This window comes from Miniopterus schreibersii, assembly GCF_964146895.1.
Source record: "Miniopterus schreibersii genome assembly, chromosome: 10".
Lineage (NCBI taxonomy): Eukaryota > Metazoa > Chordata > Mammalia > Chiroptera > Miniopteridae > Miniopterus > Miniopterus schreibersii.
This window is the reverse complement of record NC_138110.1, coordinates 42,691,442-42,717,111: the sequence shown is the minus strand read 5'-3', so window position 1 is coordinate 42,717,111 and position 25,670 is coordinate 42,691,442. Positions and strand designations below refer to the sequence as shown.

The following is a 25,670-nucleotide window of genomic DNA, read 5'->3' as shown; positions in this document are numbered from 1 at the left end:
TTCTCAAAAGAGACAAAGAGCCATTAATCATGATATTGTAAAATATCATGGTAGTTTTTTAATAAGGTAGTTTTAAACAAAAAATGTAATTGATGACTTTTCTTTTTTTTCATAATAGTTCATTAGAAAAACCTTTTGGTTATAACCTTAGAGTAATTTGAGAAATTAGTTATTGTGGGAGCATATTACCTGAAATAAGTAGATCCTCTGTTGGAACTTGAATATCCTGTTACAGAGTAAAGCCTGCAATAGGATTTATTGTGGAAGAGCTTTCCTGAGTGACCCATTTAAATATCAAAAAGGACGATCTGCTGTGTACAGGGGTTGAAGCTGAGAGGAGAGGGGACGTCAAAGATTTGTAAAATAGTTCCTCCTCTCAGAGTTTATAATCTAGTAATAGGTAAATAAATATAATACTAGACAAAGTAAGAAACATAAAGATACCTGAACAAAGAATATGCAGGTTTATAAGAACAAGAATTCCAACCTGAGGTTTAAGAAAGGAAAGACAGAGGACAAGAAAGATTTCCCATTTGGAAATGCTGTATCTCTGAAGCTTTGCTATCATTTCTATGAAAGCTTATTGAGAGAGGTTTCTCTTAGCATTTTTCCATGTTTATTAATCTCTCAGTAATTCAACCCTGCACACCCCAGGCCTAACTTAGTGCCTAGCAAACACCATTTATGTGTGGATGGATGGATGGATGGATGGATGGATGGATGGATGGATGGATGGATGGATGGTGGATGGGTGGATGGGTAGATGGTCACAGGCAGGAGAGAGTGAAGGTCCAAGGGAGAGGCAGGAAGGGAGAGAAGAAGAGAATTCACATGTCTACACAGTTGTTATTTCAGCAGCCAGCTCAGTTCAGAGTTTTGCAGGAGAGCAATCAGAGAAATTTAAAAGGTAGACATTTTCATGGGTCAGAAGCCCAGGCACAGCCTGGCTTAGCTGAGTGCTGAGCTCAAGGCCTCCAAAGGCTGAAATAAAGGTAGCAGCTGGCCTGGGCTCTTATCTGCAAGCTCTGTGGAAGACTCTGCTTCCAAATATGTTCGAGTAGATGGCAAAATTCAGCTCCTTGTAGCTGTACAACTGAGGTCCCTTCATCTGCCAGCCAACAAATGGCACATTGAATTATGCTTTGAATCTCTCTCACTAGTTCTACCACATCTCACTGACTTCCTCTTTTGCACCCAGGCAGGAGAAAGCCCTTCTCTTTTTTTAATTTTTATTTTATTTTATTGTGGTAAAATACATATAACAAACTCTTCTTTTAAGGGCTCATGTAATTACATTGAGTCCCAGGATTACTCCAGAATGATCTACCTATTTTAAGATCATTGACTAATAACCTTATGGCTTCTGCAAAATCCCTTTCACCATGAAACATAACATATTCACAGGTGTGACACCAGAGGGTGGAAATTATGGGAGCCAAATTGTCAATCACAATAGTTATCAGCAGAGTGAGTAAATATAAATAGCAGATTAGTGAGGGGAGCACCTTCATTGACAGACATGCAAGTCGAAGGCCATAAAGTTAGTTCTAGGAAGAGCAAGGACAGCTTTGGAGTCAGATATCTGTGTTCAAGCCCTGTTTTGCTGATTACTCAACTTTGAGGGCATATGTAACCTCCCTCTGCCTCGGTCTCCTTCTCAGTAATATGGAGATAACTACATATCACACAAGGTTGTTGAAAGGATTAAATGAGTTAATGTAATGTAAAGGGCATAGAACAATATTTGGAAAGGGGACATTATATAATGCCTCAATAAGTGCTGTTATTTTATTAAACAACACAAAATAAAACAACAAAACAGATTTCAGAGCCATTACAGAAGTTACTGTTGGACACCACAATCTCATTTAGTCAGGCTTTTGATGGAATAAAATCCTATAACGTCTGTATTTGTTTCCTACTGCTGCTATAACAAGGTAACAAACCTCGTGGCTTAAAATAACGAACACAGATTTATTGTCTTATGGTTCTGGAGGTCAGAAGTCTGCAGTGGGTCTCAGTGAGCTAAAATCATAGAATAGCAGAGCATATTCCCCTCTGGAGGTTCTAGGGGAAAATCCGTTGTCTTGCTTTTTTCAGCTTCTAGAGACAGCCTGTATTCCTTGACTCCTAGTTGCTTTTTTCATCTTCAAAGCCAGCAGCCACCTCACTCTGATTCTGCTTCTGTGGTCACGTCCCCTTTTGTGACTCTCCCATCTCTCTCTTTCACTTACAAAGACCCTTGTAATTACATTGGGACCACCTGGATAACCAGGATAATCTTCTCATCTCATGATCATTAACGTAATCACGTCTGCAAAGTCCCAGGTCCCATGAATTTAGACGTGGGCATCTTCAGAGAACCGTTATTTCTGCCTACTGCAGAATCTACCATCTAATACATGATATATTTTTAAAACCAAATATCATTTTTTTACTTGTGTATGAAACATGTGTGAAATCATCCATCCAGTGCATATCAGCTAAATGAGATCACTAGATATTTCTTTTATGTGGAGATGGAATGAAAGGCCATCAATTTCTGTGTTTATTAGACTATTTTAAACTATTAGACTATTTTACTATTTTAAACTATTTAGACTATTTAAACTATGTTAGTCTATTTTTTTTAATATATCTCTATTGATTTCAGAGAGAGGAAAGGAGAAGGAGAGAGAGAGAAACATCAATGATGAGAGTCATTGATCGGCCACCTCCTACACACCCTCACTGGGGATCGAGCCCACAACCCGGGCATGTGCCCTGACCGGGAATTGAACCCCGATCGCCTGGATCCTAGGTCAATACTCAACCACTGAGCCACGCCCGGCTGGGCTTTTTACACTATTTTAAATGATTGGGCCTAGATTCCTCTTTCCCTCTGAATTACATATTTGTTGCTTCTTTTTATCTAACATGTTTATTATTCACTTTACAGTAAAACACCAATTATTTATATTACTTGAAAACTCTTTCCAATATCTATAAATATAAATACATACATTTTACACATTTTCAATTATTTGTGTTATATACTTTTTTGGCCTTTGTTGTACATAGTATTATTAAGGAACGCTAACTATACATCAGGCACTCTGAGAAAGACTGGGAAGACAAAGTTGAACAAAAAGACTGACTCCTGTCCTCATTGTACTGGAAGAGGGGGGGGATCCTGATGGTAAGAATTTTTAAAAACGGAAGACATTTAAAATATAGAATTGCCTTGACTTGGAGATTGAATGATTGAGTTGTCAGAAGAGAAGAGTAGAAATGAAAAACAATTTATGGTTTGAAAACTGAGTGCACATCAGTAACTCCAACTTTGATACATAATATGGGAGAAAGAATAAGTTTGGATGGAGAAAATGATTTAGTTTTAGACACTTTGAATCTGATTTGCCTGTTGAGGATATCCCATAGGCAAGCATTCATTTATCCAAAACTCTATGGGAGGTTGTTACAGTAATCTAGACAAGACATGATTGTGGTCCAAGCAATAAAAGTAAAAGCGGGAAAGATGGAGCCCCGGCCGGTGTGACTTGGTTGGAAGTCTTCCCGGGCATGGAAACGTTGCCGGTTTGGTTTCTGGTCAGGGCACAGGCATGGGTTGTGGGCTTAGTCCCTGGCAGGGGGCATGCAGGAGGCAGCTGATCGATGTTTCTCTCTCTCTCCCCACTCCCTCTCTCTGTCTCTAAAAATCAATTTTTAAAGAAAAATGAAGAGAAGTAAAAATACTATATCTTAAAGGTGTCAGGTTGGTCAAAAATTCTCATGTGAAGAAGATGGAGAAGTGAAAGCAGCTGAATGTATGATTCTGAAGTTCAGGAAGATGACAGGAATGGAGAAAGGCCATTTGGGAGGTACCACATAGAAGGCAGAGAAGGGTCTGGGTGAGCGAGATCACACTGTGGCATGTGCAGGTTAGAAGGGGAGGCAGCACAGGCCAATTTCCAGACTTTAAAGCACATGCAGGAAGCAAAAGGAGAGCAATAATAAAGGGCCTGAAAGCTAGAATGACAGAAAGGAAAACAAAACGTCATGGAAGCGAAGAGAGAAGAGGGTTTCAAGAAATAGGGCAAGTTCAACAAGGTAACCACCAAAGAGTAGTTGAGTCAGACAAGGAATGAAAAGTCTATCAATATATCTGGCCATTAGAAAGTAACTACTGCAGTTTCCCTGAAGTGGTAGGGTAAAAATCATTTTGTACACAGTGTTATGCATATATGTGCTGTTCATTTTCATAAATGCTTATTATTTTTAATAGCATAATTTTAATGAAAATGTGTGCAGCTATTAAAATATGTTAATACACCATGGTTAGACTCTTTGTTTCTCAGTTATTTGGCATTTGAATATTTTTACAATTTTTCAGCATTATGAGTAATGTAATAAATGTCGTTTTCAATAAATGTGAAAAAAAATTTACTGGTTAGTATTCGCAGATATTCAAAAAAAGTAGTGCAAGTAAATCTTAGTATCTTAAAATAATTTAAGTATACTAATTTTAGTGCTCACTTCGGCAGCACATATACTAAATATACTAATTTTAAATAATAATTTTGCAGAGACTTTTTTTTTGTTCTTTCCATTATATTCAGATGGAAACAATCACACATGTGTAGACTGTTGTTGTCTAACCTGGAGCGCACACGTCTACAGCAAGCATTTCCTCAGCATCCTACCTCCTGAAGCCGTCTCTTAATGCAGCATTATAGTATATAATAATCCATTTCCTTTCTCTACATTATAAACAATTTGATACCCGTTAGTAATAGGTTTCTTCACTTTCAAGTGACTAAAGTAATTTCCCACCCATTAGCTATTTTTGTTGACCTCACTTCACTAGAGATCCTCAATCTAAGTTTTATTTTAGCAATCACAATTCTCTCATCTAATTAAAAAAAAATTGGGCCATTGCCTCAGTGGCCTGCATTCAACCTTATTTTGACTGGCAATTTTCTAATAATATCTCACTCTCTTTTTCACCCCTGTACTTATTATAATAGTAGTTTCTGTTCGATTGAGTTCATTCTCTTTCCCCAATTATCTTTGCCCCATTCTGGTTGGTTTGTGTGTGTGTGTGTGTTTTCATATTTCTTTTTCTTTTCCTCCAATTTACTTAGAAACCCATTCAAATATTTTACTGTTACAAATGCCTCAAGAGGCATCCAATTATTTATTCAATAGAAATTCCTAGAAATGGTCTAGCTGGATCATGGAGTATGCAAAATATTAAAGATTTTTGCACATATTACCAAGTGACCTCTACAAAAGTTGTCTGAATTTTCACTCCAGTACCAATTGCCATACTTGACAATTCTCTATTGTGAATACAAATCCACTTCCTTTTAACTTGGATGTAGAGCTGTATGAAATAAATATAACTATTCTTCCACATAGCAGTCCTACAAATCTTTAATGAAAACTATTATTTGTCCCTAAGTCTTCACTGGCCATCTTCAAAGGACCTAGTTTCTTCAGCAATTCTCTAAGAACAGGACTTTGAGCATCCCAACTGACAAATTGTATCTCAAGAAAAGCAATATCCCTCTTACCTTATGATATAATTGTGTGAACAATATTATACTTAAAGTCAGAATTCACAGCGTCCATTGAAAATCTTTGGATATAAACACCCTTCTTCTATCAATGCACTAGCTTGTCTGGCAGCCATGCCAACCTATCTCACACTCAGATAAAATTTTCAAGCCATTTTTTCACATGAAATCATGTGGACATGTTTCTCCCACACTGTACTGTGCACTTGGATATACTTCATAAGGAATAATATTATATTCATTTTTATTAAATGTCATCTTACTTATATAAATATGCCTTTCTAGCCCAGGGCCACCCCTTACCACTATGCAGGTTATGCACTAACTCTAAGGAACGTCGTTTACATCAGTAGTTATCTTTGTGTTATTTATTTATTACTATAATTTTCCAGCAAATAGCAGTAGAATCTTGAGGATGAGACAGCTTGTTTCTAATTCACCTACTTAAAAGTGCCATTTGGACTACCAAAAAAAAAAATGTTTCTGCTGTCAAGATTTGAGAATACTAAGTCTGAAATCCAATATTTTCCCAAGATAGGTTATATCTCATAATAGTGTCTAACACATCGTAATCAAAGTTAATGATAAGAAATGTGTTCAGAATAAGGCAAAAAGAAAGGCTTATGCATACCACTAGAGACCATTTTATAGTTTTTAATGAAAATATTTATACACCAGGTAGGGAAAGTCATTCAACCAGCTATGAATCTCCTATTCAGTCCACATGTCTTTACTTTGTTTCAAAGTATATAATTTTATTACAGGTATTATTGGGGAGGTTCATAAAGTTAATATACATTTATTGGGGGAATTTTGTAAAATACATAAGAAAATAAAGATAATAGAAATTACCGAGATAATCACTGAACGTTTTTGTGTTGTTGCTGTTCTTTGAAAATAATGGTAATATTGAGGAACTTCTGCATAATATAAACACTTAGAAATGAGGAAAGGAACGTGGATAACTAGACAGTAGACATTAAATCTATCATATGCATAGAACAGAAATAGACTCATACCAATACATTCAAAACTTAGTGGGTAATTCTTGGAAAAATAAATTCTTCAAAACTCAATTAAGAACAGAAATGTGAATATGTCCACAACAATTTAGGAAATTGGCACATTAGTTTAAAAGTTACTGAGGAAAAAAAGACCAGATTCAAACAGTTTTGTCAAGCCTGCGAGGAAAAGATAATCTCATACAAAAGTTCTTTTAGAGATCTGAACAGAAGAGATGTGCTATTATTATAGGATTTAGTATATATTCTTAAACAGCCAAGGACAGTTTGAGAAAGGAAATTTTAATGTAATTTCTTTCATGGACCTGATGCAAAAATTCTTAATAAATATTTGAATAAGATTAAATAATTATAAATAATGTAAAATAACATGACCAGATGGGATTTATTTGGTAATAAAAGGAAGGGTTAACATTAGAGAAGATATTTGCACAATTCACGGCATTAGGAGATTAAAGAAGAAAACACACATGACTGTCTCAATGTATGCATGAAAGGCATTTCATCACATTCAACAGCCATTAATGACTTAACACAAAAAGTGATAACAGACTAGAAATAGAAAAAAATTCTTAAAGTGTATCTACATACGTACAGCTCACAGGAACTTCATGTGAGGTTGCATCTTAAAAGTATTTCTTTTAAATCTATGAAGAAGAGAATAATCCTGTTCTAAAATGTATTGAACTAGATTTTGGCTGCTGGTTTTTTTTCTATTGAGATACACTTGACATATAATATATTAATTTCAAGCATACATGATTCAGTATTTGTAAATGTTGCAAAATGATTACCACAAAAAATTATTATCCATTACCATACAAAATTTTTAATATTATTTTTCTTGTGATGAGAACTTTTAAGATCTATTTAACAACTTTCAAATGTGCAATACAATATTATTAACTATGTTCCCATGCTATACATTACATCCCAAGGACTTATTTACTTTATAACTGGAAGTTTGTGCCTTTTGACTCCCTTTCCCATTTCACCCATCCCCAACCCCTGCCTCTGGCAACCACCAGTCTGTTCACATGTATGAGCTCAGGGGTTTGGGTTGGTTTGGTTTTAGATTCCATGTATAGCAAGATCATGCAGTATTTGTCTTTCTCTATCTGACTTATTTCATTTAGCATAATGCCCTCAAGGTCCATCCATGTTCTTTTTTATGGCTGAATAGTATTCCATTGTATGTGTACACACACGTATATACACATACATATATGCACATTTTTTATGCATTCATCCATCGATAGACACTTGGGTTCTTCATGTATTTTGGCTGTTGTGGATAATGCTGCAATGAGCATGGGGTTGTTGACCACTGGTTCTTTGCTGACATTTTGTCGTTGTTGTTGGAACCATTCTGTCTATAGTTTGTCCTCTAGTATTTTCCCCTGGAAAGGCTCATTTGAGCAATATTACCCAAATTCTGGCGTATTCAATGCTATCCTTTTTACTTGAGTCTTTACATGTGGAGGAGAGCTTGACTAGATGGAAAACCCTTGGCTCCTACTTTCTTGGCTTATCTTATAGATGTTGTTCCACCATGCACTGGGATTAAATGTGTCTGGGGTTGGTTAAGTCTGATGTTAACCCCATTTCTCTCTCTTAACCTGACTTTATCTTTTGCTTGACTGCCTAAAGGATTCTTTCCAAAAGTTTTTCTAAGATATCTTTATGTGGACCATTCTGGATGACTTTTCACTAATAAAATGGATACCTTTTTATTAAATAGATTTAAGCCTTTTTATTTCAGAAAAACTTCCTTGAATTCTATTTTAAGATAATTATTCTATTTTATTGCTTCGATTTTTCTTCTCTGAAATTACAGCTATGCATATGTTGGATATATTTTCTTGTTTCTCTGATCCTTGTCTTTTTATCTCTGTACCATTTCTTTGCTTTTTAATTTTTATCTTTTATGTCCCTTTCTTTACCTTCCTTTCCTTCAGTTCTGCCAGTCGGTATTTTACACCCTCCATCTGCCTACCAGCAACCATTTGTTGTCTTCTCACTTCTTCCCTGACTTCTTATAATTCTTCTTTGTGATCTCCCTTTATATGTGGCTGTAATTGCTCATTGTATTGTTCTCTTAATCTTCTTTATGAAAACATATTTTTCCAGTGCATCTTCATTATTTATAAGAAATTTGTGACTGTTCTTTTTCATATTTCTTAGGGCACCTGATGTGCATTTCTTTTATGTTATTCCTATTTGAATGAGTTGCATTTTCCTAGAGAATCAGAAGGTTCCTCTAAAGAGAGGTGGGCAGTACTTCCCAAGCATTCATGACTTGAGGGCTTCTTTAGCTGTGGCTACAGTTAGAAACTGTTTGTTCGTGGCATAATGCATCTATGCAGTCACTCATCCTCTGACTCTCAGCCCAAGCCTAGTTCTTTTTTCCTTCAGTTACTTCACAGATGAACTGACAGGCTGCCTGTCACATGGGGACCCAAATGATAGTCATTTTCAGAAAGAATTTTTCTGGCCCTTATGAGATTGGCTCATTCACTCTCCGCCACCTACATTAGTCCCAGCTTTTCCACAGCACGTGCCTCTGAGATTGAGGTCCTCGCTTTGGGGGAGTATATATTTGATGGCGTTTTCTGGGCTCTGCTACATCTAGGCTCGCTTCATACCTCCCATTTACCTACCACATTGTTATGACTTCCCTCCTTGGTGTTCTGCCTGACTCTGACTGTGGAGTTTGGGGATTTTCTGCTGGTTTTGCTGAAAATGTGATTTATGAGTGTTTCTCTTCACTTGGTTGTATTGTTGTTTTTATTGTTTGGAATGGACTCCAGGAGGAGAAGTGAGAAAATTCAGCTTCCGTGAAAACCAGTCTTGTTAACATTTAGAAATATTTCTCTACTGTTTTCTTTCCATAAAGATGACTTTGCGTAAGAAAGCTCAGGGTATGTGTTTACCTATCAACCAAGTTAATCTTCAAAAAGAAAAATAAAGCACAGTTGGCTTAGCATACTAATTTCCCATAAACTCAGGCTGCTTCTCTAGCGCTCAGAGACCTTCCATTTAACACCGTGTTCTAGGATGATGCTATGTTGTAGATTCAAGCGCATCGAGCTGTTGTCTTTGGATGATTCAAAAGACTTGTCCATCTTCATCCTTTGCTGCTGTGTTTCCCTTAACAATCTTTAAGATTACCCGCCTCAATTCTGGGGTCCTCCCTAAAGCTCTTAGAGTACACAAAGGTGTAATTTGCCTAGGCACAAAAACTTAAGCTTAATGGTTTTAGGTGTGCCCTCTTTTTAAAAAGGAAGTTTCATTGGGAAGATTAAATTGTTAATCTAATAAATCTTATGATATTTTAAATCAACATCCTGCCTGCTAATTCTCTAAGCAAAATGTATGTATTTAATTAATAGTGGATCTTCAAGCAGTAGTGACATCATAACCATGTTAACCAGGGAAAGGTATAGAATGGTGAGACTTTATAAATATGACTAGTCCTCACATCCAACATAGACCACGTGCTTTAAATTATTTTACTAGTAGCAATTATGCTGTCATTACCATTTCACCGCAGCCTGCCAATTTAAAAGCTCTTTAAGTTAGTCATTCAAAAAGTATTTATTAAATGCCTACTATTGCCAGACTCTGTGTAGATGCAAAGGATACAAAGATGTTCAGAAATAGACATGATTCCTACTCACATGCTCCTAATTGTCAGTGGGGAGATAAACATTACTCAAACCAATCACAAATCAGTTTAAATGTAGTACTACCATGGTAAGGCCTGCAGTCGAATTGCTGTGGGAGCTCTTCCCTGCGTGTCATCAGAGCTGTTTCTTTCTTCATTGGGAGAAACTGTGGCTGAATTTTGCTTCTCACAGGACCAGGGCCACTTTTTTGGCACTTCTCTAAACATCTTGCACCTACGATCAGACAGCTGGGTCCCTGAACCCAAAATGTTTATTTCCTGTCTTCCACACATCCTCATACTTTCCCTATTAGAAAAGTGGCCAACAGGGGAGGCAGGGTCTCTTCATTGTGAGTTTAACTAAGAGACTCAACCCAAGCAAGTCTCTTCAAAGATGTCAAGAGTGAAGTGGCCCATGCACCTTCTGCTCATAAATACAAGTCTATCCCATGACCACTTTGTCCAATACATGCAAAGGAGATTATGATGCTGTAATAACACATTTATTTTAAAAGTTCAGAGAAGCAGACCCTAGGAAGTAATGGCATGGATTAGGTTTGAAGGAAGGGCTAGTGTAAATGAGACAGTCAGCCTAGGGAATCATGAAAAGGCAGGAAGAAACAAAAGAGCAGGAAATGAATCTAATATGGCTAAGTCACCAGGGTGGTGCCAGATGAGTCTGGGAATATTTTCAGACCTATAGCATTCAGGACCCTGGAGGTTATGTTCGCATTTTGAATCTTTTTATAAATTTTTATTGAATTTATTGAGCTGACATTGGTTAATAAAATTATATAGGTTTCAGGTTTTCAATTCTATAACACATCATCTGTATATTGTATTGTGTGTTCACCACCCAAACTCATGTCTCCTTCTGTCATCATTTGTCCCCCTTTCCCTCTTCGATCTCCCCTGCCCTCCTTTCCCTCTGGTAATCACCATACTGTTGTCTGTTCTGTGCGTTTGGGGGTTTTTAGCTTAATCCCTGTACGTTTTTCACCCGGCCCCCCACCCCGCTCCCCTCGGACAGCCGTCAACCTGTTCTCTCTATGAATCTGTTTCTATTTGGTTTGTTAGTTTAGCTTGTTCATTAGATTCCACATATAAGTGAATTCATGTGCCATGTGTCTCTCTGCCTGGCTTATTTCACTTAGCATAATACCCTCCAGGTCCATCCGTGCTCTCGCAATAGGTAAAATGTCCTTTTAATTTTTTTATGGCCGAGAAGCATTCCATTGCGTAAATGTACCACAGCTTTTTTATCCACTCATCTACTGCCAGGTACTTGGGCTGCTTCCAAATCTTAGCTATTGTAAATAACACTGTAATGAACATAAGAGTGCATATATTCTTTTGAATTAGTGTTTTGGATTTCTTCAGATATATTCCCAGAAGTGGAATAACATTTTGAATCTTTATATCCTTGTTTGCGAACGTAGGAGGGTAGGAATGGGGAAAGCTGATATCCACTTTGCCTTCTGAAAATATCCCTTTAGATAAAGTCAAAAGATAGGCGAAATGGAAGGAGAACCAAATAGAAGATAAGTATAGTATCCCAGGTGAAAGAAAATGGACAAGGGTGGTGGCAGTGACATTGAAGCAAGTGGACAGTTCCAGAGGTTACAAACCTACGGGACTGGGTGATGCGGAAGGTGAAGGAAGTGTCCAGAGTGGTACCTACGTTTCTGACTTGTTTAAAAGATGATGTTTCCATTCGCTGAAGTAGAAACACTAGGACAGGTACAGTGAGGAGGCAGGTGGAGGGAAAGAGAGGAGGAAATGAGTCTGACTTGAAGGTGCTGGGTATGGAGTGCTCTGAGCTACCTCAGTGAAGTCGTCAAGTACCTGAAGCTCATATCAGAGATCTGGAGTAAAATATAAATGTACGAGTCATCTGCATGTAAGAGGATTGCCTGGGGTGTGAATTCTATTCAGCATGCTTTCTCTGCCACCCTTTTCCGATGTGAAGATCGTTTTGTTTGATAAAGCAAAGGGTAAAGCTTGAGAGTCTGCTGTTTCCCGCTCCCCTCCCTCCTCTGCACCGCTCGGCCTGCTGCTGCCCTTCCTCCCCTTCATCATCGGCTGTTCACACTACACCATCTGGACCAAGCCTTGGGGTTGTCCCTGTTCTTCTGTTTGTTCTAATTCATATCTTTTAAAATGGCCCCCTTTTTTTTTTCCACTGTCCTTGGTTTTTTTAATTCCTTTTTTAAAATTCACACACTTCATTTTATTTCATGCTTTAGCCCTTTGGTGAAATTCTGGTGGATGCTCGTCATTTACCTGCATTCTTTTTTGGTTGTGAATTCATCTCTCGTGTTTGAAACCAATTCCTTTCCTTTGGACACTTCAAAACTGTCCTTGTACAATTTTTTTGGTCTCTTTAAAAGCATTCTTTTTTTATTCTCATCGCAACCCTTTGATATTCTATCATCAGAACTAAGGTCTGTGACCCCAGTTTCCCACTTTCCATCTGCCTTTTCATGTCATCTAATCAAAAACAAGTCTCCCCTTCCTCTCACTCCCCTTCTTTCTTTCCCCTTCTCTTCTTCAGCCTCTCCCTTTCTTTCCCCTCCTCCTCTTTTCCTCTCCTTCTTCCCCTCTGGTTTTGGAGTTTTGTCTTCTTGAAAATTAGCCATGATTCAACACCAGCACAGGTGGTCCTTTAGGTAGGTCTGCCACTGATGAGTCCTCAAGGATTTCCCACATCTGGGATTATTCCTACTCTTTTCTGCCTCTCCTTAGCTACCTCCAACAGAATATATAATGTATAACTGATTCTTATCATTACAAACATTACATAACAATGTTTCTTTAACAAATTAATAATTTTATAACATATTTATTGAGATATAATTTGCAAACCATAAAATTTACTTATATAAAGTATACTTATTTAAAGTATACTATTCAATGGTTTTAGTACATTCAGAGTTGTGCAAACATCAATCTGAGGTAAGAAAATTCTCATCACTCCAATAAGAAATGTTCACTTCCCAGTGCTCCTACTTCAAGCCCAGGGCAACCACTAATCTACTTACTGTCTCCATAGATTTTACTTATTCTGGACATTTCATATAAATGGAATCATACAATATGTGATCTTTTGTGATGGGCTTTTTCAAACAGCACTCTGTCAAGATTCATTCATAGTAGAAATATATTATTACTTAGCTTATTTTTAATGTCAAATAATATTCCATTGTATGGATAGAACACATTTCTTAATCCATTCATCAACTGAAAGAAATTTAAGGGTTTTTTCCTACTTTTTAGCTATTATGAAAATGGTGCTATGAACATTTGTTTATAAATTATTGTGTGGATACATGTTTTCATGTCTCAGGGATATATACCTAAGAGTAGAATTGCTGAGTCATATTGTAACTCTGTGTTTATCACTTTAAGGCAAATCAACTAATTATTACTTTTTCTTTATTATTTTTCATTAGAGGCAGCCATAGTCTTATTAATTCAGGAGAGGAGAGTTTTGGGGTCTAGTTTTACATTGTGACAAAGACAAGAAAGGTTTAAGTCTTTAGCTAAAATTGCTTTGCTCGGTCACATTGTCCTTGTCTATTGATAACCTAGGATTGGTCTTGTTGCGATTGCACATTTTACTTGGTAAGGCTGGATTTTAACAAATGCTGCCTGCTCCAATTCTATGAACTGAAACACCTGGGAGAGGAAGCTGCAACAGCTCCTTGCCCATCTGGAAATGAGACACACTTTAAGTAAACAAGATGGAAGTCATTTGTTAAGAAAGAAAAAGTGTTTAGAAAAAAAATAACTCTAAAACATGTTTAATTCATTTGAAGAAAATTAATGAATTATTAAAGAATATGACTTATTTTTTTCTACAAGAGAATGTGATGTCCAGAGGACAGATATCTATTGCTATTTACTATTTTACTCCTGGAGCCCTAAAGTCTCTCTCTTTATTAGTTATCTGAATGTTGTATCCAATTTATGTGCCCGTACACTTACCCTCAAAATTGTAAAATGCGTCTGTCCTTCTATCACTAGTCAGACAATCACAGGTATTCTTTAAAAAAGAATTTTTTAAAAAGTTGCCGAGATTGCTTACCCATGTGGATTTCTCCTTGGCAGAATATACATTACCCCTTATATGTGAATCAATAGCCTAAGAATCCACCGAGATAATGAAAAATAACAATGTAATTTTGCTGGGATAGTGAGCATAAAGGACACTGTTCCTGTAAATGCTATGCAAAACTGCATGGGCTTAAAAATCGGCACTAAGTATTCACTTAAGTGATATTCTTCAGTGATAAGACTTGATTTCATTAGGTGTCTTTATATGAATGAAATGTAAAGTTGCAAGTCTAGCACTATGAGCCATGGCCAACCACTCCCCACCTCCCAAGTTCTGTGTTTACTGCCTTGCTCACCCACTTTGCATCGGCAAATCATAGAGAGAAGCTAAATGCTCTCAGCTGCGCTACACCAAATCAAAGCTGAGATGAATCATGAACTTAATTTTCCATAAAGACATTCTGTTTGGCATTTCAGCTAATAAGGTAAGCTAATGGCAATTCTGGGCTATGGGAAAGAAAATAGTCTCTTTGTGTTTGATTTCTGTGCTAATCCATAATTCTTCTTTTAACATGCTGCAGTTAATTTCATGTTTCACTGTGTCTGTGAATTTGGGATGAACTATTTTATGAAGAGTACCCCCGATTCCTTTTATTAGGTTGCTTATGGTCCTAGAGGGGCTGAGGGAGAAATCCAGCTTTTTAGTAAGAATGTCATCCGTATAATAATTTTTATCATCTGTAAAGCAAAGTGAATTTAGCTAAACAGCAGAATATTTAGATGCAGCAAAGATAGACAAATTAATTTAAGCACTGCTCATTGAATATGTTTAGCATTTAGTATGATATATTATAAATTGATGTTGAATGTGCTCTAAAGAAAGCAGAATACATAATTCGTGTTGGTTTCTGAGTCATTTCATTTCTAAGTACATGTTGTTCCAGAGGAGGTAGTATTTTCAGCTGCTAAAATTATTCCAGCTCTACTTTAGGTGGTCTTTGTTTTGTAAGATTTTATCTTTAAAATAGCAGCGTATCAGTAATATAAATTTTGGCATATCAGTAATATAAATTACTTTCTTATTTGCCATGGCTGTAATCTTTTCGGTTCATGTGGAAAATTTACTTGTTTGTTCACTGAAGTTCATGGAATTAAAAACCACGAGACCTCTCTGAGACTTACATTGCTACTTTGGCTATGTTTTTTGTGATACTGTTTTTCAGTCTTTAACACAGGGAGTTTTATTTCAGTCAGATTGGAGCACAAATCCCTGAAACTAGCAAAAGCTTAGCAAGAAGGGGAGGAAATTATAATCTTTACTATAAGAATGACAAAAATGAAAAATATGATTAAGATTTATGTTCTCTGGGCTCACTGCCGTGTCACCTGAAAATTAGAGACTCTATTCTCTCAAAGTAGGTGACCTCAAAAGGTATTTCAGAAGCTCTATTCAAAAACAGCCAAACTGTGGGAAATTTTGGAGAAATGGAAAGAAAATGTTTCTTCTACTCCTACTGTCTAATCTTCCTATTCTGTTTTCCCGAGTGGGAAATGGGCTGTGGACACCTGATATTTTTGTTTTATGGAAATTTTTAAACATCACAAACAGACTTTAATCAGAATGAAAGAACTTTTATTACCGTCACTGATTTCAGTTGTTCACAATGTCTTGGCAGTATAAACAGGATGTTTGAGCACAAGTATTTAGCTGCCACTAATGACTTAGTTCCACTTAAATGTCATACGTGCTCCACCTACAAGTTTGAGCCACTTCTCTTGAAACACCTCTCGTCCAGTAAACCTATGAGAAGTAGGAGTGTGTCGTTTTGGTCTATCACACTTCATTTTTAAGAACACCAAGACAGACATATGTTACCTATTCTTACTTCAAGGCTTTAAAATATGTTCAGCTTCATGGCTATTCTGTTTATAGAACTCTGTTGGAAGTTCAAATGTGGTGGATTGTTTTGAACTTGTATTCATTTTCTTTTTCTCTTTCCCTCCTTTCCCTCTCACACCCCTTTGCTCCAGACCATCCTTGGCTGCCCCATGCCCTCTATTTCTCCTTTCATTCTAATATTTTTTCCATTTCCCTTCTCCCCCGTATCACTGGTCCAGAACCTATGGATTGCACTGCGTCCATTTGAAAGCTGGAAGAAACTAACTAGAAAACAAATTTTTGTAATCACCAAGTTGTTTTCTTCTATTTCCTGTCATTTGTACAATAGGAAAGATGTTATGCCAGCAGGACATTTTGTCCATTACTGCTACCTAAAACCAACCTGATGATGTTGTAAATCTGCAAGGCTGTCTGACCAGCTTCCCTCTCATGATTCTGTTGTGTACAGCAGCCAACCCACTCACGCTCAAGATGAGATGCAAAGTTGCCAAATGCAAGGCATGTGTTATTTACAGACACACATGTTAACTCTCAGTGTTAATTAATGCAGAAAACCTAGAGGAAGCAGCACCACCACCTTTCCTTCACACACATATACACACACACACGCACACACGCACACACAAGACCACAGAGCAGCCATCAACTGCGGCCAGTGGTAACTGGGACAGCGGCATTGTTGCAGATGGCCCACCATCGTAAGACGTTCTTGGCATTATGGCAAGGAGGGCTGAGCAGAAGGCAGCAAACAGATTTGTTCCCAAATCCATGTGAAGACCGTGCTTGGATACAATCAATTAGGTAGAAGAGGAACTAAGATGAAAGAAGACCAAAATAGCACCAGGCTTCATTATTAGTGTTATGTTACCTCATTTAAGCTCACAGGCTGGAGAATGCAAGGATATCGGCATTATAAAAACAAAGTCACTACTCAAAACCTATCATATGTAGCCCAGCCGGGCGTGGCTCAGCGGTTGAGCATCGACCTTGGATCCAGGAGATTGAGGTTCGATTCCCAGTCAGGGCACATGCCCGGGTTTCAGGTTCAATCCCCAGGGGGGCGTGCAGGAGGCAGCCGATCCGGGACTCTCTCATCATTGATGTTTCTATCTCTCCCTCTCCCTTCTTCTCTCTGAAATCAATAAAGATATATTTAAAACAAACAAAAAAACCCTATCATGTCTAAAACTGGGCTTAGTATCTTCCCCACAAGGCTCCTTATCCTGTGTTTCCCACCTCTGTGGATAGCAACATTGCCTACCCCCCTTTTTTTTAACCCAGAAACATGAGAAAACCTTGATTTTTTTTCCCCCTCTACCTCACCCTCACATTTCCAAGGTAAACTCAGAAATATTGGTTGGATAAATGAATAAATGAGTGGAAAATCACCAAGTTTTATATATTTTATTTCTATTCACTTCTCTCCATTCCCTCTGCCACTATCCTATTTAAATCTCTCTGGTTTCTCACCTTGATTTTTCTAAATACATCCAAGAGGTCTTCCTACCTCTAGTTTTCCCTTACTCCAGTCCATTCTGTGTACGGTAGCCCAAATAATGTTTCTAAAATATAGATAAAATTCCTAAATCTACTGCATATAAATCTTTCAATGATTCCTCCTTACCCATGGTATCGAGTCCAAACTCCTTAACACGTCTTACAGGGTATGACAAAGGTGGAGACCTTTTCCTTCACAGCCTCATTTCCTAACACTGCCTCTGTCCAATCTTCGTTTTAGCCATGCTTGGCTTTTAACTTTCTCAAAGTGCCATGTTCTCCTGCCCTGGGCCTTTGCATGAGCTGCTTTCTCCTTTGTCTCTTATATCCATCTATCCCAAATTCTTTTCCTTGTTTAACCCCTTTACCACCTTCTAGTCTCCTCTGAGATAGCACTTCCTCCAGGAAGCCCTCGATGGCCAGGTTGAGTTCACTACCCCCTCCCAATATGTTCTCATCGCATCCATTATTTCTTTATCATGCTTCTTCTGTTTTATATAGGACTACCTACTTCACTAACCTATCAGGTCCTTGGAGGAACATGCCCAGTCTCTTATTTGCAGTTAGTAGCAATGATTGAGCACGAAGCAAATTCTACATGAGCACATGAATAGATACTTGGACTCCCTAACAAGCTTTTTTTGTTTGTTTGTTTTGATGATGTTGCAGAAATGGAATGTAATGGTTCTTTGTTACTTATTCCTGCAAAGTACTGCAATAAAGTGGCTCACATAAGTTCTTTCATCTTGTTCTTATTCCCATTTTATAAATGAGACAACTGAGGCTCAAGTTGCCAGAAGTGACACGGTTATTAAGAAATGTGCCCTTTGGTCTGCTTCATTCCAAGGGCCATCTCTTTCTGTTCTCCACATGGCCCACTGCCCCCTAAGAATGAGAAAATTTTGATCTTCCAAATGAATAGTGGATTGTAAAAAAGAAAAATCCTTGACTTGTCACTGCCTACCTATTCATTTGCTTTTTGACCTCCAGTGGTCTGCCCTGAGTGTACTTTTCCCTTATTGTTCATTTGAAAGTACCTTTCTTTGTACTCTATTCTTTATTCTCAAGCTTTCTCATACAGCCCCTGTGCCTCCAGGAGTTTTCTGCTTTTTTTCCCCTCTCCACAGTGAAAGTAGTTGGGCCTCACATTTGTGTTTCATTTCCATTGTCCTTTTCAACACAATTTCTTCCTGGTCCTGCTCTATGATTACTCTTTCCACAGTGCTTTTGCCTGAACTCAGTGAGCCCTTAATGTTCGTCAGCCATAGTCTGATGTGAGACTACTTAGGGGGCTTCCACTGGTCTTTCATGGGGAAAGCAAATTGCTACTTGTTACCACCCAAGCACTTAATTAGCAGTACTCTTTGTGGGACAAATATCTGGAAGTACAGCTAGAGAAGGGAAATGTACAATTTTGTGTTGACTGTCATAGTCTTCAGGGTCCTTGTGATCCAAACCAGCACACTTTGCCCACAGCCTCAAAATGTGAGACAATAGAGCATTGTGTGAGGAGCAGGGGCTTTTGAGTTAATAGACATCAGTTTGAATCCTGTTTCTACCATTTCTCTATCTATGTGGCCTTGACCAAGTCAACTAACTTTTCTCTGCCTCCATTTCTTCACCTGTAAAACAGAGATAATAATGGCGCCTACCTCATAAAATGATGCTTGGCACACAGTAGGTATCTAATTAACCATAAAGTACTGTTGGTGGTTGTGGTGTGTGGAAAATGGCTCGGAATATGGCCACATCCTAATCCAGGACACAGTCAGTGTTACCTTATATTGCAAATGTGTCTTTGCAGGTATGACTAAGTTAACAATCTTGGGATGGGGACATTATCCTGGATTATCTGGGCAGGCACTAAATGTCATCACAAGTTTCTTTATAAAAGGGAGGCAGAGAGGTTTGAAGAGGCTGTGCTGCTCGTTTTGAAGATGAAGGAAAGGACCTTGAGCCAGGAAGGGAAGCAATGCTTCTCTAGAGGTGGAAAAGGCAAGGAAACGGATTCTCCCCTAGAGCTTCCAGAGGGAGCTCAGCCCTCCTGAAACCTTGCTTTTTAGCTCAGTGAACCAATGTTGGACTTCTGGCCTCCAGAATTGTGAGAGAATAAATGTGAGTTGTTTTAAGCCACTAAGTTTGATAATTTGATACTGCAGGAAACTAATACTGTGGTGATATTTTGGGAAATGAAAGATGACTCTGGATGAGCTGATAATATAAGAAAGGGGATGTGATAAAGGCTGATGTGGGACAGAGAAGCCCGTATTAAATGTTCACCTGAAGACATGGTTGGAGGTATCACAGTGCCAGTGCCATGTATGAGAGGAAGTGCAGAAGGAGAAGGTGGAAGGGTGAAGCCATGTGTGGGGATTTTAGATGTAAACAGAAGTGAGATCTTGTGGAGAAGGGAGATGATATATGGCTGTTAAGGGTGGGACATGACAGTGGAGGGTGGCTGAGTAGATGGCAAATGCCCTGTTCAGGAAAGAGGAACCAGTTAAGAAAAAAGGCTAGTTTGGAGAATTTCCCTCAGCAACCAGGCTTGCTGAGAAAGGAAGGAAATGTAGATTTAGAAAAGATGACCAGTGTCCCAGAAACAAAAGCAGCCATTTCTGTTGCTTTCAGTGTCATATTACTGATTAAAGAAGACAATCCAAGGAAAGGAATTCTGAAAAAGACCTATTGCACTTTAGATCTGGTCAAGACTATTAGCAGGAGACTGAGTGCCTTCAACTTCATCTACTTCTAGCAGGACCCAGAGAGACCTCGGTCTGAGGTGAAGTTTGTTTCTTTTGAACTCTCCATGCATTGTACTTAATTTGTATTTCCTACAGAGTGCACTGTGCCATTTCACATGGCCATGTCTCTATATATACACTTTCCTCTCCTGTAACACCCTCTTGCCCTGGGCCCAGCTAGCAAAGTATGGCCATCATTCAAGTATCAGGTTAGGTATGACCTCCTTGGACCAACTTCCATGCTAACTGCACTGTCTAGTATGCGTTTTCTAGCAATTTCCACAGTTGATTACAACCACACTTGAGTGTGTTTTACTTCCTTCCCTCCACTGATCTCACCTTCCCTCCAATAGACAGAAAGGCCCCTAAGGGCAAATATGAGTCTATTGATACTTATATCTTCTGCTCCCACAACATTTGGCATATGGGAAGCTGTCAATAAAAGTGAATGGATGAATGGATGAATTAATTCATTGATCAAATCCTGTGGGCAGAGTTTTCATGGGATAAAGAAAATAATAAAGTTCATGAATCCTAGGTCAGTGTCTAAAGAAAAGTAGTCCTTCTATAATTCAAAAGCAAGAAAAAATAAAAGGAACAACTGCTTCATGCATGAAACAGGGATTAATTCCTTTATCATTTATTGTTTAGTTCAAACTGCAACTCAATATCTGAGCTAGAATTTAAGAACAACTTTTCTTCACTCCCAGGTCTAGTTTGGCATTTCTTTCATGACACTTTTTTTTTTTTAACCAAGGCAGTTTACAAAAGAAGAATAACAAAATACTATGTTAAATGAACACCAGTTTATTTTCAAGTATAATAAAATCACAGGTTGGCTTTTACCTATTATATTGCACATTTTGAGGGAAAATTGTCCAAGGTTCATATTTTTTCCTTAAAAAAAGACATTTGTCATGCTCAATGCAATATTTATAAATGAATGATACAATTATAATTTTATTACAAAAATAAACAGTAAGAGCAGTAGTAAAACATCACATTCACATTTGGAATAAAATTACAGGAAAACCTCAATATAACAGACTAATTAGGGCAAGGGTGTGTCCATTAAAGCCAAAAATCTGTTATATAATAAAGTAGGTTTTCCGCATGCATATGTTAAATAATTGACAAACTAGTTTACCTGTTTTTATCTATGTAGACCCATTTGTGTGATTAAAATTAAGTATGTATGAAAAGTTTAATTTCACAGAAAAGTTTTCTATATGTATTACAGTAATTTTAAATTTATACTGAATAGGTCTAGTAAATGCGTGCATTCACCAGTCACCATGAGTAAACAAATGCACACGGCTGGGGTGTGGCTTAGCACACATAGGAACATCAGGCCTGCATGAGTTAAAACTGCTGCAGAAAGTCACGCCAAGCAACACAGAACCAACTACTTTGAGGGATGTGGTACGATCACATGCTAATCACTCGCCGAACATTATCTAGGAGCGGTGACTCTTGGATTTAAATATGTAAACTATAGTGGTTGATGTGTAATATTTATGTCGGAGAAATTACTACAGTGTTTTTTCCAACATATGGACTATTTGCTACAATTTGTTAAAAATAACAGTGAATTAATAACAAAAAAATCCCTGTTAACTTAATTATAAACAAATCTTGGTTAAAAGCATTTTAAAATTAACAGGGTGTTAATTTTCACATCTGACATGCAGATCAGAAATTTTGTCCATTAAATCTGAAGTCCTTTAAATCATGGTCTGCAAAATTGAGAGTTTACTGTAATTGTAGATATTTGACCAAGTGTACAAAATTCCCTTACAGTGACACCTAGATTAGTGTTTGATTAAATAACGGAGTACTCTAGCCTAACTAGGTGGCCACATAGAACCAACCATTGCAGATGGGAACTTGAGTGGGAGCTTCTGGGGTAGTGGATGTGAGACTCCAGGGGCAGATGGGGGACACTGCAGAGCTAATTGATTCAAAGGCTCTCTTCAGCTGCGAGCTGTATGTGTTCCGTTCATTTTTCTAAGAAGTTAGTTTGGGTCAAAGACCTAAGTGTAACTACTGACTCCCTAACCAGCTGTTCAAGAGGCCCACAAAGTCCATCCAAGCAGAGTGAGGCTCTGCTGGGCTGGCTTTGCATCCAGTGCCTTAACACAGTGCCTGGTATGTCAATTTAATTGGCATGTTTTTAAGAGCAAGGGAGTCAATTGTGAAATTTTTGCTTCCTGTTGACAAATGAGAAAAATCTACAATCACCTGAAATATCACATCACATGAAATAAATAGAAATTTCAGAAACTGATCATTTAAGCCCTTCTGCATTCTAAAAGACCAACATTTCCATAATGACGTGACTTAATGAAACAAATATAGAGCTAACCTGAAAAAAATATTTACTCTAACAACTGGCACATACTACTAATATAACACTTATCACATTATTTTAAAACCAATTGTTTACCAATCTGTCTCACCCAGCAGTCTGTAAGCCACTTGAGAGAAGGGATGATGTCATTCGTTTGGCAGAGACTGTCTCATTCATGCCTATATTCCCAGTTCCAAGGAGCGTATCAAACCAAATAGATAAAACAAAATAAAACTCACCAAATCTTTTATTACATCACCTGAGTTATACCTGATTTGTTCATCGACCCAGAAGTAAGCATGGAAACCTTTAGTCCTGGGTTTTCCTTCGCCAGTGGCAGGGAAGAAACGTGGCATCTGATGTGTCTATCACCAGATTGTGGCAGAATCCTAGAATTGTCATCCCACCCAGGGACTCCAAGCACATTTTGTGGATCACTCATCCTAGAACTGCTGTGTGGCAGAGGGTTCCAAGATGTCAGAGACTGGAAGATGCTCTCTCTATATTGCTCTGCTCCCTGAGAGAGTTGCCATCCGCACTAGTATCTAAAGATTCCGGGTGTCTGAGTATATCACTGAGTTTATCAAATTCAATTCTTTTTCCTCACATGAGCATCTGTTCACATCATGCTTTGGTAAATATCAACCCCTCATTTACAAATGAAGAAACGGGCACCCAGAATGTAAAATACAGTTTGTATGGCTGATAAGGGGCAGAATTCAGCTAGAAATCAAATCTTTCTCTTGGACCTGTACGCTTTCAGCTTTATCGTATTGTAACTATCTATCCACTGAACTTCAAATAAAAGCATGATTAATCGACAGGAATAATTTTCAACAATTTGCAAAACTATTTTGATCTCCTTGTATGGAGATGCAAAGGACAAAAACGAAAGTGGCTTCTGTGTAGGGAGGAAGAACCATAACAGAACCCAGTCTTCAGGAACTTACACTTTGTGTCAAGCCTATGCCATTATTTGTTTCACTCAAGGAATCTGCGAATGAAACATAGCAGTAGAGACGTGAAAGTGGCGTTGGCCTGTAAAATTAGGTATGTGTCACATGTCTTGCATTTTATATTATGAACCTAGGCCATGCCAATCTTTTCCAGTAAAAACTGTAATGAGGTAAAAATGTCTTATTCAGGATAATAAATGATCATGTCCTGATGTAAAACCTTTGCACACTCCATTATCCTAATGACTGGAATTCTTTAGTATTCTCTCTCTCGCACATGAACACATATGGGCCCTTCATACTCAGTTATGTTTTCCCTATGACATTGTGAACTACCCACCAACAGTAATTATGCAGATATATTTCATTTGAAAAAGATTTCTTTGGTCTCTTTTTCTACTTTCTTTACCTTTTTGGTAAAAGAGTCAAAGTGACATGATTTGGGTTCTTCACATATTCAGACTTAGCAGTAACAATGCTGGCTTTGCAATTCACATCCGCCTCACTGCAGCTGGGCGAGCGGGCACTTAACTTCCCACTCAAGTTTGCAATTGTTTGTGCAGAGTAAAAATTTCTGAATTAACAGAAAAGCATTAAATTAAGTGCCCCTCATAATATCCTACTTGACAAAAAGGGATTATTTTCTTTTTTCCTGAGCTAGATTTGGACAACATCCAGAACAAAGCAAAACAAACTGTTTTGTGTCAGAATGTCCAGAGGGAACATTTTTTTAGTGAGACATAATTCTTAAATCAGAAAGAAACTTAGGTGGCTTCCTAGCTTTTACCCAAATCCGTCAGATGTCCCCGACAACACTAGAAGAAGTCTGGAACAAAGGGAATACATTCTGGGGGTGGGTAGGCCATTGTGTGGTAGGAGGAGGCTGAAGGGGGCATCTTAATGCCCTCCCATCGCCAAGGTAGAGGGGGTAAAACTAAGTTTCTTCTTTGTACATCCATCAATCTGGCAACTGGAATTTCTTCTACTGTTCCATCCAAGGTGCTACTACATGTAAATTTTGACCTGATTTTAATTATAATAAATATATGGGGCACAGAGGAAAAAGAAATTCATGAGAGATTGCCCCTATCTAGAATTTTTTTGGGGTTGGCTTTCTGAACAAAAATTACTTAAGCAACAATTGATTTTTCTGCCCAATTTTGTAGAAGGCATAATTCTCTTGAATTTTATATGAAAAGAGAAGTACATTTAGTTGTTTTGTTTTGGTTTACAAAACATCTTTCCTTTTATTCTCATGTTATGCAGAAACCAAAAGGAGATTAAAAAAATTGTGTCTGGGCCCTAGCCAATTTGGCTCAATGATTAGAGTGTTGGCCTGCGGACTGAAGGATTCTGGGTTCGATTCCGGGCAAGGGCACGTACCTCGGTCGCAGGCTTGATCCTCAGCCAAGGACAGGGCACGTGTGGGAGAAAACCAATCGATGAGTCTCTTTCACATCGATGTTTCTCTCTCTCTCTCCTCTCTCTCCCTTCCACTCTCTCTGAAAAGCAATGGAAAAAATATCCTCGGGTAAGGATTTAAAAATAATAAAAATAAAATAAAATTGTGTCTAGGAGGCATTTGGGTGTCATGAAATATTTAAATCATCAGTTTCTAGCACACGTGGTCAATATAAGTAGAGGGAAAGTGAGGCATCTGACCTGATTACCTTTGGAAAATTATCATAGGCTAGTTTAGGAGGATTCAATTCAGATACAATTTTAATGTAAGGTACTTGAGTATGTAGATTTACAAAAGATTGAGTGCCTCAATGAAAAAATTCTGTTGTTACACTAATTCAATTAACAATGAAAAATTTACAATTTACTTCTCAAGAAGTTGATGATATAAAGAAAACATTGAAAGGCTTAATATATAAAAATAATAATCTGCAATTTATTCAACTGATAAAGTGGTATAAA

The 25,670-nt window shown here is 37.8% G+C and overlaps 1 protein-coding gene across 14 annotated transcripts in view; it reads left to right on the top strand.

Annotated features, from left to right (window-relative positions):
- Positions 1 to 25,670, top strand: part of DLGAP1 (DLG associated protein 1) — a gene marked incomplete at its 5' end in the record, with an annotated part of 591,758 nt that overhangs the window by 372,557 nt on the left and 193,531 nt on the right. Inside the window, one exon of one of the 14 annotated variants that reach the window (XM_081149675.1) lies at positions 14,662 to 14,788. The exons of 12 other annotated variants lie outside the window; for them this stretch is intronic. In XM_081149675.1, coding sequence (XP_081005801.1) covers positions 14,738 to 14,788 — 51 coding nt within the window. Of the gene's footprint in view, positions 1 to 14,661; positions 14,789 to 25,670 lie in introns of those variants that run through there. One more of the 14 variants, XM_081149665.1, reaches the window with a different exon arrangement.